Below are 16,808 nucleotides of genomic sequence, written 5' to 3'. Positions count from 1 at the left end.
TCTTGTAAGCAAATAACTCTAGGAATCACCGGCATTGGGAAACCCCATTTGAATTGTTCACAAGCGACCTTGGCCACTTCGGTGAATAACAAGTTGTTTCGTTTTTTGTTTGTTTGTTTCCTTTTAGTTCAGTGACCAATCAATCAACCCTTGACTAAAAGCATTTCTTGTAGTGTTGGGTTAGGTAGTGCATAACATAAGTGTGATGGCTGGTTAACTTCAAATCTGATGAGTAAGAAAAAAAACCTATTCATTTCAAAATTATTTGAGTGAATGTATGGGTAATTAACACCACATGCCATTTCCATGACAGTTTGTCCCCCAATATTTAGCATTAAACACTTAATGACTGGTCCTGAAGGAAACAGTTAATTTTGTTTCCCAAGAATCTCAAAGTTCGGAAACATTGAGATTTGAGGGAAGCATAATTAACTGTTTCCTGAGGGACCTGTCTTTAAATGATTTGTTATATAGCTGGAAATTCAAGAAACCTTGCTGTGTGCATGATGTTGGGAAAAAATTTCCAGCCAAAAAACAAACACTATTGTTTCATATTCCCGATTGCATTTGAAAACAATAAATCATGCAAAATTTTAATGCCAAACTGGGTGTATTATGGGGGATTCCAAAATAGTCAGTTGGGGCATATGTTGCCCAGGCTTCCCTTGATGCAATACAACCACAACAACGTGTCTGGCATCCCAAAACTGCTCAAAGATCACTCAGTGACTTGCGACGATTGTCAATCGTTTATTTTATTTTTTATCATTTTAAGCTCTTCATTGCCGGTTTAACAAGAATTCCCCAAGGCTGCGGAAAATTTAGGACAAATCTCTTACTTACCAAACTTTTCATCAACGCTTCACGTACTGCCAAGTTTTTAAGACAATATACAAGGCAATTGCACAAAAATATATCTTTTATGTCACATTTTTATTGATAAATATACTATAAACAAGTCGTATTTATAATCAAGGTCAACATTTTTACAGTTCGTTTAAATGCTAACTATGCTTTAAGAAACTGAAAAGTGAACTGAAGTATTGAAGCGTTGTACAAAGACTACATTCATGTAAAGAAGTATTTGAGTTCTTCCTCTTCTTTATCTTGTTTCTTATCGGAATCTTGTTGTTTTCTTCGCCTTTGTGGAGGCTCTGAACGGAACATAAGGGGTTTTCCAGTCTGAAAGAAGAGAGCAAAAAACAAAACTCAAACCTATTTGATATAATCTATGACCATAAGTGAACGCAAGGCTAAAAACTGAGGGGCTTCAACTTTCTAAAAAATGCAATGAATCTCGATCTACTTTTCCTTGTTAAAAATAACCCTTTTTTTAAGTTTTTACTTAAGTTTAAAGTAATTCTTTTGTGCGGACATTGGGGCCAACAGTTACCCCAGAATAACATTCAGACTTGAAGATGCTTTTCACTTCATTTTTAGAACATTTTCGTAGCAAAGATAATTGAAATTTGTGTCCATGGCGTATGCTTCTCCGTCGTTGTTTCCTTGAAATAGCGACTTCTTGTCTTCACAGTTTTTCTAAAATGGGGTATTCTTAAGGGCAACATAGCAAACCACTGCTCCAAACGTAACTTGGTCAGCAGTGCAAAATTGCTTACTAGGTAAGGGGAAGGGCTCTTTTTCCTTTTCTATTAAACTTTGTAGAAGGTGTCGCAGGCTACCAAACAAAGAAAATAGGACTTCATCACAAACCTTTTTCTTGGGTTCAGCCTGAGCTCGTTCTAGAGCCCTTCTGACTCTATCCTCTTGGTGCAGTCTTTGTTGCTCCATCTTCTCCTCTCGAAGGCGCATGCGTCGTTCTTTCTCTTTTGCCTGGAAAATATCACGTTACGGGTCGATCACTATTCACTTGATCATGTAACTAAGTCTTAGTCTTAGGTATTTTACGACGTTGCCTCACTAAACGGAAAGATCATACAAACTGCCGCATTGTAAACTACTCAATTTAATCAATGAAATGGACGTAGATACTTGGTTACAGAAATTATAAGAGACAAAGCCAGTGTCTAGATATCACCGCAAAATTACGCGTTCATCGGAACTAAAACAGGGTGTGGGGCAAAATTATTACCATGCAGGATTTCATAACGTTTCACTGAGTGATGTTTCGATTTGAAAGCAGCTTGTTGTTGCTTACTGAATTTTGTAATTTTTCTCATCTAACCTTTTCAGCCATCTCTACTCTGTCTGGGGGCATGACTTCTATCTGTTCAAAAAGTTCCTCCAGGCGATTTTCAATGTTTGTAAGCATTTGTAGAGTGCTGCGAATACAATCAATAAACATTAATACTTTGAGCAGCAATAACATTTCACATATTCTACTCTTTTTGTCTCCAAAAAAGTTGTTTAAATATCTAGAGCACTCAACGATCAAACTGGTTTGCTTGGTGTCGTGATCGTTCTTGCTATCACACATCACTGTTTCAGAGGAATAGATAAAATTTTACAGATACTTTAAAGAATAATGGACGTTAAGCAGGGTTGTTTTCACTTGGAAGATCGCGCTTTTCGGGTCACTATAAAGACTTTACCGAAACCGAGACCGGAGACCGCGCGTGAAGAGTCTCCAGCACCCTAGCGTGTTCACAGACCCTCTATTTTTTTTCTTCAAAGTCCGTTGAGCGAGCGTGATAAAAAATAAAAACCGCGGGGGATTTATTGACCGCCAGCGCAAGGGGTAGGGAGGAACGAAAAGAAAAGAAAAATAAGGTCTTTGTACAGGCTACTGGCAATCAGGGAATGTCTCCCCCGCCCGTAACGGACTCGCATTATCATCCGCTTGGATACAGGTGTTTTATCGAATCCTTTTGAACCGCAAAATCAATGTCGCGTTGTTAACCAACATACTAACCAACCAAGAGGACAGACAGACATTGAAGACCCCACCTCCCCTCCAAAAAAAAAAAGAGAAAGAAAGAAAGAAAAGAGGATAAGAATAGCCGAGACATAAGCGTTCCTAAAGACGTAACGAGCAAAATTTTGCCTTATGACATTATGAATTTATTCATTAATGGTGTTCCCCGGGGCCTTGATAGGCAAAAACAACAACTGTATGCACGATGCACGTGCAGCACACTTTTTTCAACATCTATTTGCCGACTACGACTACGACGAGAAGATGCCTAATTTTACGTTTTACGGAGGACAACATAAAACAACAACAGACGGGAGTTCGCTACATTTAACAAGGTCAGTGAGTTGGAATAGTCGCGATAAAGATTGAAAGAACGCGAATTTGCTGTTTAAAAGTGTTAGCTGCTTCGCCGCCTTGGATTTTAATAAGGTTCCTACAATCCAACGCAAACAAGGGATAAAACTACAGCCTAAAAAGTCTGCTCTCTTTAAGGTTGATCAGCTATGTCAGTCAGACGTTCACCAGAGGGATATGGTAGGCGCTATTGGTACACGGAAAATTAATCCTTCCTTTAGACATAATTTCGGGTTGTCATACGACAACTTTACACCGTAAAACGTGCACGCTCCTTTGTTTCATCGAATAATCCTTGTTTTAATTACCTTATATTTGCTTCGTTATCACCGATACAATTTCGATAAACTTCTTCCACTTTTTTGTTGAGCGTCTGTAGCATTTTTTCCTGCAGAGCAGCAAAAGAAATTAAAATTAGGCAAAGTTCAGGAGGGTGAACAAGACAGTCTTCCCTTTTAAAAATGGGTGACATCTTGGTGAATTTTGGGGGTACATCTCTCTCGCGTTTGAACAGTTTCAGTTTCACAGACTTTCAGAAATTGAGCAACGCCTATCAAAGATTACAAATCAAAGCTTTCAATTTTAAGTTATTTACAAAAAAACTTGGCACTCTTAGTTGGCGCAGCGCCATGACTTGTTCTTTCGAAATTAGTGCTTTAAAATGGGGACATACGACAGTAGCTTGTTTACCTGATCTTCAGCTTTAAATTCGCCATATGAAAACATTCTACATGGAAACAAAAAACAATAAAGAAATATTTTTATCTAGTTGACAGACTGGAGAGAAACAAAAACAGAAATAAAAATGTTCAAAATTTATAAACCCGGTTCTCTGCACAAAATAATCGTACTTTGATTTCATTTCCAGCTCTTTCGCTCTTTCTTCTTCTCTGTTAATGGCATCATTTAAGAAGTCAATCTGGCCTTTGAGAATTTCGGTTTCACGGTTCCTGTGGAAACAACTATACTTTGTAACTTCCATTTTGAGAAAAAACGTGTCTGTCCTTTCTAACAATGATTTCATATTCCTTTCTGGCGCAAACTCGTGTTATAATGTTCTCAAAACAGCCCGTTCACACTAATGCACTAATGCGTTTAGGCCTTCCGTCCCCACCAATACGCTCAGCGTTTTCATCAAAACCGCATGGATTTGAAAACGCTCTTGAAAGTGGATCAAAGCCAGAACAAAAACATTACCTATCAGTATGGACGTTCGAAAACGAATGAAAATGAAAACGATCACCTAATGTATCGCAGGCGTGTGTGTTTGAAGCATGTACACAGAGTTCAACTTACGTCACAATGTGCAATTCTATCGTTTTCAAACGTTTCAGTGTGGACATTCGAAAACGCATCAAAACGTTGGTTTGAGTGGACACGAATCGATCGATGCGTTTTCGATGACAACACCTTTGAAAACGCATTAGTGTGGACAGGGTCTAAAAAAACAAAAACCAAATTGACAGTGACGGAGTTCTTACATTCTATCTTGCGTTTGCTTAATTGTCTGCCGCAGTTCCTCGAGTGCTTCTTCGGTTTCCTGGCTGTTTTGGATAAGAGACAAATTCTGTTCTTCTAGTTCAGCAAATATGTCGAGAAGTTGCTGAGGGTCAGCGAAAAATAACTCGGGCTCCTGTGAGAAATAGACAAAATGAATCCTAAAGTTACATCGAGAAAAAAGTTACACGACAAATCCACGGAGGGTTACTAGGACCGGGGGTGACGACGAAGATGCTCGTCATCTTGCTTAGCGGTGTAAATTGCAGAGTTTGATCTCACTAAGGGTGTTTGGGACATAAAGTCACTATTATTACCCATTCAGGTATCGCTTAGGGCTCTGCATAAAGAAATTTACAAAAAATGCCGTGAAACTGATAATGTAGTACTAATAATTATCATAATATAATAAGAACTGAGCTTACATTATCGCTCTCTTCTTCATCCGTGTCGTACAAGGAAGCTGAACTATCTTCAGCATCGCTCCTTTGACTTGAGATTTAACGAAATTGAAGCAAGTTAGTTACGATGAAAAATGCTGGTCCCAGCTCTTTTGTATAATGCAAAACAATACAGCAACAACCACGACAACAAAAGATAGCTCTCTAGAACTAAACGGGACCTAAGCGACCGGCTCGTGTAATTTCTTGCGATAAAACACAAAATAATGAACACTTACTGTTTTCCTTGAGGACTGCCTGCGAGTTTCTGCGGACAGAATTAATGAAAATAGACTTTTTCATGCATTTGTGTGTCAAAACATTACATTTGTTTGTAAAATCTTTATGTGCAACTATACCTCACAATTTGTCAGTGTACGATTATGTAACACAGTTGAAATGAGTACTCATCTATTTTGTTACTAAAGAGTTAACCCTGCGTCAAGCCACATGTAACTCCAAGTTCATGCATTAGAAGTGCGATAACCCTAATCCGGTTTGTCTCGCTTGTGGAACTAGAGATATCCAACTTCGCTACTTGTCAACTCCACATTCCTTTTAGTAATGGCCTCCACTGTATTAAGATGAGCAGATAGCTTCTGAGGGTAAATTATAATTGTCAAAAATTGTTGTTTTTGTTTTTTATTTGTTTGTTTTTTTACTTCCACCATCATATAGAACTGGTAGACTACGAGCAGTCTCTCTTTTTTCTGTAGTCCGTCAAGCAAAACGCGAGACACGCAAATGGCCACGCGCGTGACTGATGGCGCGAGACGGGTGGAAATTACATGTACTCACTAAAACCGCCACTTTAAGTACCCACATGCTCCTTTTTCAAGATCAAAAGCGAATTTTCGCAGTTTAAAGGTCTAGTTTCCAAAACTAAGAAAAACTAGGAAAATCCAATGAGAGTAGCTACCAGACTTTTGGCAAGGAAGAAAAGCCCCGCATAAGCTAGGTTCACAAATTTAAATTAGCTAAAAGGTAGGAAACATAACCTATCTGATCAAGTCTACTTACAGAGCTTGTTCTGCTGTCCTTGTGGCTTGTACGACTAGATGTTCTGCCAGAACTGTGTATGGTTACTAGAATAGTTTGGGAGAGAGGTAGAGTTACAAGAGGTTAGAAGGTTAAGTTTGATGACATATGGGGTTGGAAATCAAAATAGGTGTGTAGATATTTCGGAAAAACAGACTCACTTTTCTTTTTGTTCACTGAACCTCTCTCCTTTTGCTTTGCTTTCTGAGAAAGAAGGACAAATGAATATCCAGAGTTACGTTTTATCATACAAAATAGTTGGAAGTAGTAGCATAGTAACCCACTCGACCCTGAAGTAACCGTATGCCCATGCTGATCCACGTTCCTTGTACTCACCACGAAGTCATCAGTTCTCACGGTCAAGGACAACTTTGTCTTCAAAAAAAAAATCTTTAAAACCATGCTGGAATAAGCGCGATTCAGTCGAGAAGGGCGGAGAAAATCAACAAGTAAAGTTGACCAGATAATTCCAAAGAAAATTGTTCCACTGGTGACTACCTACCTGTACTTCCTTCCATATCATAAGATCCTTAAAGCTTTCCCAAAAACGTTTCCCACCGAAATTAAACAGAGAACTCAAAGACCCAACACAAGAGAAAAAATGTGGCAAGAAAAGCGCAAGAAGAGTGGAGCATTCCCGAACTTCAGAAGCTCAAAGAAGGTCGGCCAAAGAGTGCTCGACCTATAAGACGCGTTTTGGGCAGTTTTGGCTGACGATATACAAAATTCCCAAGAGCGAATGAGTTATTAGAAAATGAGCATTTACCTTTTTCTCTTCTTTAACTTTTCTTTTTTCATCTTTCCATTCCTGTTGGTGAGAACAGAACACAAAATAATGAGGACCTGGCCGACTAACAAAATGAAAATCAAGGTTTTAGCGGCATTACCTGGGGCGTGAGGGAGTCCAGAAACTGTTTGTATAACATGTATTCCTTTAGCGTGTCTTCATTCTTAGAGATTTCACTAAAAAAAATGAGCAGGAATTTAGGGGTTAAACATTGAAATACCTCACAGCAAGTAGAGTTAAACGGCTGAGATGTCAAAATCAATCATCAGAAGTAACTGGATTGACCCATCCCATCAATCATCGATTATAATGTCAGAAAAGCCCCTTTATATTAAGAATTCGATTTATTTTTTTACTAACTAGTAACAATTGAATAGTACGCTCTCTTGCAGTCCGCATGATCAGATGTGATTTAACAAACATCCTAACAAGCTCTTTCCCCCTCCCCAGTCCCCTAATTGGCTTGCTTTGCTCACCAATTCTTTGCATTCCATTATTCAGTTTTTTGCCCCAATAGGGAGCCTAGTCTTGAACTTATTGACCTTTAGAGTTCACAGCGGTCAAACGAGTGAAATTTGCAAAAGTTAAGCGAAATACTTGAAAGTTAAGGTTGCTACTTTCACTATTGAAAGTTTAGGGTATTACCAATATCCTGTTAGTTTACTAAACTTTTTAAAAGTTTACTAAAAAAGTTCTAGGTGATTGAAAACCGATGCTGACGTTATTATCGGCGCCATTTTCCACCTTGATTCTCTTTTAGCGCGAAGCGTTCTCAGCGAAAAAAGTCCAAATTTTGAGAAAAATGGAAAGATAGTTATGTTGACTAACTGATTTATACATCTTTGCCCATTTTTCTCAAACTGGTAAATGAAATCCCAGCAATAAAAAACAAAAATAACGATTATAAAGACGTTTGACCGCGGTGGTCCTTTAGAGAGGAATCTAGCTACTTTGTTCAAGGTCATAACAGATGACTGCCAAACAGCAGGGGCCATGTGTTAGAAAACTCTTTACTGGGTTAATCATGTATCTACCCTCTCAAAATAAAGAACATTGTATTGTATTGTATCAATCAACTCTGGACACCTGTACATGATTTTTAGGATTACAAGTGTAAACTTTAAAGTTCATTTTATTCAACGGAGATGTCTCTTAAAGACACAGTTGACTGCACTGCTGTACATAATGTATACTGAAAATATATTAAACAAAAAATAAATGCTTATTGCATGCAGCAGTTCACCTTTTAATTCCCATCATTTGTGCATTGATTTTCTTTATCTCAGCCACTTTTTCAAGTTTCAGTTTAGTTTCAGCTTCAGCACTATGGAAATCAAGAAGATCAAAAATTATATAAAACAGCATGAAAATGTGAAAGAAAAAGATAGACAGTGTTCTCAGGTTTTGATCTCACGTTAGGAACTATAATTTGCTGACACTTACATTTTAATAGCCTCCACAGAATTCTTGTCATTTTCTTTTAAGAATTCATCAAACATTGCAGCATCTTCTTCAAGGTACTGCTCTGCAAGCTCAAGTTTCTTTTCCTCTGCCTAAATGAGGAACAGAATATGAAAACCGTTGAGTTCTTTTACATTTTAATTGTCTAATTATCAATAATTATGCAGTTTTCATACTCAGTCAGAGGTACAATATTATTGTAATAACAGTAATCATATAAATATTTGCAATTCTAACAGAGTGAAAGATTATAACACTTTATTACTTTTACACAACTTGGAGAGTTAACAAGCTGAAACCTAGTAAATGATCATATAATTAATAATTAATAATAATAATAATAATAATTAATACTTAATTAAAATCTTCCCTAGCTTATGGGGCTTTTCAGAGATAACAAGCCAATAATTTCAATGGAACATAGCATACCAGTATATGGTTAAGAATCCCAGCTGGTTCTAAAGCTTATAGGAGATGAACCAGTTGGCTATTTACAAGAGTGGCAGAGGATTTGAACTCGGGACTACCGAGAACAAATCTAGCTAGCAGTTAGGGCGAGACATTCAAACTCAGGGCCTCCAGATTACAAATCCAGCACTCTAACCACTCAGCCACCCTGCCCCATAATTCATCCTATGCAGTTTCGTACCTGTGCAATTTCTTCCAGTTTCCTCATTTCATCACGTTTCACCCCTAACGAATACTGAAGTGACAAAAATGAGACATAAATTAATCCAAGGATTGCTTCATTAATTATACATGTTGTATTTTTTTTATCCTTCACTGACTTCACTTCACTTCACTGACTTTTTCACAAGATTTTCAAACAAAAACGTACCTGAACCAGAAACATTTCTCTTTTCTTGGAAATAAAGTCTGCTAAATTTTCTTTTTCTACGTGGCGATCTAAAACAGAAGAAACGATAAGCAACTGAAAAGCTGTATTGCACACCTACTTCATAAAACTACTGAAAAGTCTGAATTTTGTTAGCTATATAGCAAACTAAGTATATAAAGTATTACATGTATATTTCTGCATATTTCTATTTATTTTTGCCTACCTCTTGTGATTGCCAGAGTAAACTGTGGATCATCTTTTACAGCAATGACTCCATCTTTTTCCTTTTTCTTCTCTTCCTCAACAAATTCATCTTCACTATCATCTGCTATTTTTCTCATTGCTGCTGTTTTTGTGTTGACACGTGATGCGTAGGTAGTTTTTTCATGCACTTTTAACTTACGCTGATTAATCCTTTCCTACAGTATCAAAACAAATAAATCACTGATACCTATATTTCCAACTAAGGCCATATTAATGTATACTAGCATTGCTACCTGGACTAAATTTTTGCCAACTTTCCACAAAAGTTTTGAGAAGACGAAAAATAATACACTCTTTCTCCAACTGCACATGTTCTAGCTCAACATTACACACTGTAACTGTACAGAGTACAAAAATAAGGAAGTAAATGATCAAACCTGTTTCTTTTTCTGTCTTTCCCTGTCTCTCAACATGAATACATCATTGTCTTTTGGGATAGTAAATGGATTGCGGTTTGGATTCACCACAGACTCTATCACTGAGAACAAGAACAAAAGACTGTCACTTCAGGTTTTAGAATCAGTAATGCCCTTAATACTATTTTGAAATAATGATTCTAAACCACAAGTTCTTATCAACTCACTGGGAGAAAAAATAAATTAAAAAAAGAATAATAATAATACAGTCAAAGCTCCTTGAAGCGGACATCCTAGGAGACCATAAAAGGTGTCTGCACCTGTACAATGTACAGTCTTGTCCATCATGTGTTTTTTTTGTGTGTGCTTGAAGTATCATATCCTTGGGAACATCTTGAATAAGGACGTTCCATTCTAGATATATATTTCTATATACAGGTATGTGGGCTGAGTACAACCCCTCCTTCTGCTTTCGAAGCACTGTTTGGCACTGGGAAAACATTACCGTTTTCAACGCCATATGTACATATGTTAAGTCTGTTTAACTAAAATCAGTGCAGTTTACCTGACAAGGCAGACTGATTGCCAGGAGAGCTTGACTTTACCGACTGAAAGGCAGCTTTCTCTGACTGGCGTGAGGCAGATTGCCCTCCTGTACAGCAAAACATAAAAGCAGCAGTGAAAACTGGTATGCCAAGGATTAAACTTAATATATTTATCTAATATAAATACACAAGGCTGGTAAATCTGATCGTAAGAGCTCAAAGTCAATTTTTTAGTACATACCTGAGCGTGGTGGCTTATTAGAACCTTGTGAAGGTGATTGAATGGACATCGTTGGGTATAAGAAACAGATCGTATCAAGTTTTAAATGGTATCAAAATCTTCAGTCAAACCAAAATTTCCGTTGACCATCAGCGCGTTCCAAAAAGCAGAATAAGTGAGACTAAAAATTCTCTGAAGTTCAGCTATATTCCTCCTTGTTAAAACTTGCAAAATAAATGTATTGGATCGAATGTTAAACGGTTTTAAAGCAAAGCAAATTCCTTCTGATACAAGCAAATTTAGATGGAAGCCATTTTTGTTTAGAATGATAACGAGGTTGCTGTTGCTATAGAAACACAGCTGAAAATAACACGCATGCTTTTATGAAGGAAACAGCTGACTGCTATTTATTTTTCGAGAACTGTGAAATGTTCACGTGTTTTTAAAGAAACTCCAATTTTATCCTTTAACAATGTACAGCCTTCGAATTCGACACGCAAGACAAGTAGTCTTGGTTTGCAACAACAAAGAGCGAATTTTGACAGGAGATTCGATGAAAAAATTGGCCATCGTCGAAGGAGGAGAGGATGGAGGCGTGTCTATTGTGGTTAACGCGGGAAAAATTGAATGCATTGCTTTGGATCGAATCATTGATCAGAAATATGAAAACTGTACTTTTGTAGAAGAAATAGATGCTTCTGGGATGTGTGTGCTACCGGGTGAGTTGAATATCATTATGTAGTTATCTGGAAGTATGTTGGTGCGTTGGTTAGATTATTTAGAAATAATGAAGAGGATCCCCCTGAATAAATCAGGATAACCCTCCGCCCCCCTCCCCTCTACAGGGAAGGATTAACACCAGGGTTAATGGGGGGAGGGACACTTACATGTATTTTGTCTCATCTCTGCACTTGACGCCTTCCCCTTAATGCTGGTTTTATTTTTTATTAGCTTTGCCAAAAAAACAAACAAACAAATAAACAAACAGAAAGAATGTTGGCAGGGACACCACAACAGCTGTGGCCAATTACAGTGGAGCGATGGAGTCAGATTCATAATCAAAAGCAAAGGAGTTAACAATCTAGTGAAAACAACGTTCTGATTCCACTTATGGCTCTGTCGTTTACGATCATGTGAAAACTAGGTTTTCGGCATTGCAAGCAGAAGCAGAAGAACTAAACCAGTCACAAAGTGTGGGAACATGCATTGTTATTGGTTAACCCTTCCACCCCTGCTTCTGACTCAGACAATCTGGTTTTCACTAGATCGTTAACAACAAAGTCATAAGCAGAGTCAGAAGAAAATGGAAACATTCTGTTTCTTCCCACTCCATTGCACTTATGACTATGCTTATTACTCCGATTTTTTTCACAAGGTTATAAGCGCTCTTACGACTCTGCTTACCATTCAGACTCCAACTCCGTCACTAGTGAAAACCAGCCTCTAGGTGATAATTTTCACACACTCTTTTGTATTTTACCTACTCTATCATACCTAATGTTAAAACTGATCAGTGACAACTGGTACTTTAGTACGTTTTCTCCCGTTTTTACCAACAAAAGCAAATTAACAAGTGCTTTTAAAACAATCCAGGTCTGGTCGATGGCCATACACATCCTGTGTGGGAGGGCGATAGAGTCCATGAATTTGCCATGAAGGTAATGTCACTTGCTTTACAAGAAGTTAAATTGTTATACAAACTATGAAACCTCAGTGTAACACAGTGGAAAGGCTCTGAAAGCCTACTTAATGACTCATCAACTGCACTTGGCAAACTTGTTTCTTCTTTGCTGCAAAATTCTGCAGCTTGCAGGGGCAACTTACATGGACATTCACAATGCGGGTGGAGGAATAGGCTTCACCGTGGAACGTGTGCGAAAAGCTTCTGAAGAGGAACTTTACACATCCCTCAGAAAACGCCTGCTTAGAATGCTGCGATCAGGGACGACATTAGTAGAAGCTAAGAGTGGATATGGCTTGGAAGTGGAGTCTGAAATGAAGATGCTTAGAGTGATTGAGAAAGCCAAAAAAGAGCTTCCAATTGAGATTTCCAGTACATTCTGTGGTGCACATTCTGTGCCAAAGTATGTACTAGGTACCACACATTTTAGCTGAACATTTTATGACCTGCATACATTTTTGTGTTTTTGTTTATGTTTTTGTTTTTTGAAGAAATAATTACAAAAGTGGTGTCTGGAAAGAAAAGCCTTAATTATATTAGGCATATATATTTAATATTATAGTTTATACATGTACGTCATAAAAGTTCAATTTTATTGGTGCAAAGCCTTCATTGTGTTGGCCTTGGGAGAAAGAGATTTATAAACACTGAGCTCTTTTTTACCACAGTGGCTTAACATTTCACAAGGATACTAACTTTCTAGTTACATGACAGTATACCCAGCCTTCGACAGCTTTTTAAAAATGCTTTTGATTTGTTTCAGCTAATGCTTCATTTTTTAATGGCAGATTGGTAAAATATTGTTATTTTGTTATTGCTCTCTTCTATAGAGGAAGTTCTCCTGAAGAAGCTACAAACAATGTCATCAACTGCCAAATTCCAAAGCTTCAAGAACTAATGAAAAACAATGAATTGACTGTTGATAATATTGATGTGTTCTGTGAGAAGGGTGTATTTGGTGTAGAACACACAAGAAAGATCCTTGAAGCAGGGAAATCTGCTGGGTTGGCCATCAATTTTCATGGCGATGAATTGCATCCAATGAAAGCTGCCGAGGTAAACTTAGAGTTCAACCTCATTTATGTTATGGTGGAGTTTTGATACATAGTTTAAAAATAATGCTGCAAAAGTTTGTCAATCATTTGAAAGTCAACTTATTTATGTATTTATTAAGTTTGGTTACTTTTGTGACTAAAATTTGCAAACTTGCTACTAAATTTTTGTATCGGGTCTCCAAAAAGCAACTAGATTTTTTTTATTATAAGCCCTGAACATGTATTCTATGAATCAACACCATGCAGGGCTGATAGTATTACCAGCAACACACCACACAGCTATCCACAAAGGTTTGATAGAATGTTGACACTGTCTCTCTGTCTGTCTTAAATACATGTATTCCTTGTTGTCTTTCAAAGCTGAACTGTTAATATATACACGTGAGTGTTTGAATGCAGCAATACCTGAATTATGAACAGTTTTGCCTTTGCTTTTACTGAATTATATTTTGATAATTTTCTTAAGTTAGGCGCAGAGGTTGGTGCCAGAGCAATAAGCCACCTTGAAGAAGTGAGTGATACGGGAATACAAGCCATGGCTGCTGCTTCTGTTGTCGCTGTACTTCTTCCTACCACTGCGTATATTTTGCGACTTAAATGTCCTCCTGCTAGGAAAATGATTAATGCAGGTAAATTGTTGAGAAATAAATATTAAAGTATTTGGCGATCTTTGATTGCCTTTTAAGCATGCTTAGGATACCTAGACGTTTTGTATGTATGATACTGGCAATTTAAAATCAATGAAACAATAAATAGGGATGTTTTATTTGATAATAAAAATGATGATAATAATAATTATTTATTTATTTATTTATTTATTTATTTATTTAACACTCTAGATGTCAACTTTAAAAATCCCAAGATAATTTATTAACACATTGACTGACAATTTTCAACTTCACACAGGTGTTCCCGTTGCTCTTGGTACTGATTTTAACCCCAATGCATTCTGTCTTTCAATGGTAAGGGCAATTTGTTCATGATAATATTCACAATCAACGCAAATCAAACCTGAGTCATTTATAGTCTCCTAGCCAGTAACCAGTATAGTCACCTGAAAATTATCACACCCAAACTACATTGTCTAAACCTCAGTGATTTCATTATAAGTGTAGGCATTTGCATGTGAGGAACTCACGTGCGTTCTGTGTAGTTTTACATCGAAGGGATATTTTTGTCTCTTCCAGCCTTTAACAATGCACCTTGCCTGTGTTAATCTGCGCATGACAATGGAGGAGAGCCTGGTAGCCGCAACAATTAATGCCGCAGCGTCCCTGGGAAGGGCGCACAGCCACGGCTCACTGGAACCTGGAAAAGTGGCAGACATGCTAGTTATTGATGCACCAAGGTATATGGGGCTAGTCCCCCAGAGGTGGGGGTGGGGGGGGGGGGGTCAATCACTTATTCGGACCCAAACTTTTCCATCTTTGTGTTGCCAGGAATTCATGTGTGTTCGTGTCTTGATTCTGCTATTTTTCTTTGAAGGTGGGAACATCTCGTCTATCAACTCGGTGGCCATGATGAGATCATCAAGTTTGTTATAAAGAATGGAAAAATTGTTTACAGCAGACCTCATTAGAATAAAGTAGACCTGCCTGAATACGCTTCAATTCCTGGGAATACCGAATAGCAAAACAACAAGAGCTAAAGAACATTGTTGGTAAAAGTCAAAGGACTTTAAAAAACGAGAAATAGACACTGAAGGTTTCTTTTACGCTGGGAAGAAATTCAGTTCGTGTCTCAACAAGATCATCTACTGATGCAAGCAAGCCTAATATCATTCCTAAGATTGCTGACAGAGAAAAAGTTCAAGGAAATTTCCTAAGGAAAATCTAGTATTCTGCAACAGTGCTTCTGATGGGGTTTTACATGAGTGCATTGTCACATTGTTGGATGTAACGGCCCATAGTCTCGAGACTAAGAGTGACATTACTTCTCGGCTCCCTAAGTCGCATATACATGTACGAAAAAATGGTGGTAGCCTCATCTTGCCAGAGCAAGGAATCTAGCAGTTGAGCTCATTAATAAGTAACAATGCTGGTATTAACCTGTTCTAGTCGTTCATATAGTGGAGTGTAGTGCGAAGTCAGAATGTCAGAGGGCGGGAAAAATACGGAGGTTTTTCCTTCTCGCACTAACCCTACGCCTGTCCAACAGTCCCATGGTTTTTACAATTTTTGACATAAAACAGTTAAGAAAAATCAATCCTGGTGGAAACTGGTGTAAAAACTATAAACGAAGATATGTATCCGCTAAATCGCGATTTTGTCTTTCTCTCGTTTTTCCTTCTTTTCTTTTTTTTGATATCTCAGCTACGTCGCGTGGTTTGTTTAGTGGGGAACAAGTCCAAGTAAACGTCTTTAAAATCTCCTGATCTTTTGCGCGTCTCTGACATACTACTCTCAAACTCGGCAAGTTTACTACTAGTTTTAATGCGATCTTTGTGGCAGTGTATTTATGCCTTCTCACTGGTCCTCATCAGAAGTTGAAAACCCCATGGAACTATTGCTTGTGTGGTTGAATGTGGCCACAAATGCTAGCTTTTAGGAGAACAAATAAAAACAAATTCAACCGTTAGTCCTTATAACTTTCGTTTCTAGTCATAACCCACATTAGACCCTTGGTAGCTTGCCGTCACGTTAAGTATCGAAATGACTTTTTCGTATGTTGTCCCATGGCCAGTGAATTGTTTTTTTCTCCAGTTGTGAATCCTGACAGACAACACCCTAAAAAATGTTAATTCCTGAAGCGGGTGACACGCCTCTAGGGACGCGATCAATAGTATAGAGGGAAGCAGACAGCGTGCCTGTCCCTACCGACTGTGGCCCTCTATGATTCTTTTACTTTTCTTATTAACATGTTTCGTCACAACAGTAGATCAAATAACATAACTGAGTGCAAGACTTAATTTTCTTTCCTCTTTTTTGGCGTATTTGTAGACAGTAAAAAAAAAAAAATTCATAAAATAGTCAGTAACAAGTAACGGTTTATTTCCTAAGATGCGTTAATTTTTTTCATCCGAAAGGAGCTAAATCATTCAGCTAATATCTAAGAAGAGCATCATTCGAGTAAAACAAACTACAGCTAAAACTGATCTGCATGATTATATAATTTTCACATCACGAAAAGAAGGTATAGCAATGACAATGGGAGAAAAGGCTCCTACATCTATTCCTGATGACCATCAGGAGACCATTGAACAAGTGCGCAAGGTGAGCATGTCGATAGTCTTGACACAATTTATAGACGTCAAAACACAACATTTTGTTTAAGAACCAGTGGCGGATCCAGGGGAAGGGCCCCGGGCCCCCTCGTTATTTTTGGACCAAAATGAGGCCCGACGCGCCCAAAAAAAGTTTTTTGGAGACCGCCCCCCCCCCCCCCACTTATCTCAGGG

General features: G+C 37.9%; 2 protein-coding genes across 2 annotated transcripts; one reads left to right on the top strand and one right to left on the bottom strand.

Annotated features, from left to right (window-relative positions):
- Window positions 1-776: 776 nt before the first annotated feature.
- LOC140922663 (cilia- and flagella-associated protein 100-like) lies at window positions 777-10,867 on the bottom strand. The gene is made up of 21 exons (XM_073372653.1): window positions 10,697-10,867; window positions 10,476-10,562; window positions 9,932-10,032; window positions 9,514-9,709; window positions 9,291-9,358; window positions 9,102-9,155; window positions 8,435-8,544; window positions 8,235-8,315; window positions 7,092-7,167; window positions 6,971-7,012; window positions 6,366-6,408; window positions 6,187-6,251; window positions 5,406-5,434; window positions 5,152-5,218; window positions 4,711-4,862; window positions 4,081-4,179; window positions 3,920-3,956; window positions 3,538-3,617; window positions 2,186-2,282; window positions 1,714-1,833; window positions 777-1,182 (listed from the first exon to the last, which is right to left on the bottom strand). Exons 1-21 carry the CDS (start codon window positions 10,743-10,745, stop codon window positions 1,069-1,071), a joined length of 1,767 nt encoding a protein of 588 aa, XP_073228754.1. The 5' UTR covers window positions 10,746-10,867; the 3' UTR covers window positions 777-1,068.
- Window positions 10,868-11,107: 240 nt separating this feature from the next.
- LOC140922851 (probable imidazolonepropionase) lies at window positions 11,108-16,176 on the top strand. The gene is made up of 8 exons (XM_073372886.1): window positions 11,108-11,394; window positions 12,269-12,333; window positions 12,482-12,759; window positions 13,187-13,412; window positions 13,878-14,040; window positions 14,318-14,373; window positions 14,599-14,759; window positions 14,897-16,176. The coding sequence occupies exons 1-8, from the start codon at window positions 11,148-11,150 to the stop codon at window positions 14,988-14,990; spliced, it is 1,290 nt and encodes a 429-aa protein (XP_073228987.1). The 5' UTR covers window positions 11,108-11,147; the 3' UTR covers window positions 14,991-16,176.
- The last annotated feature ends 632 nt before the right edge of the window (window positions 16,177-16,808 follow it).

Source organism: Porites lutea, chromosome 13 (genome assembly GCF_958299795.1).
Source record: "Porites lutea chromosome 13, jaPorLute2.1, whole genome shotgun sequence".
NCBI lineage: Eukaryota > Metazoa > Cnidaria > Anthozoa > Scleractinia > Poritidae > Porites > Porites lutea.
This window is presented reverse-complemented; position numbering and strand designations above follow the sequence as displayed.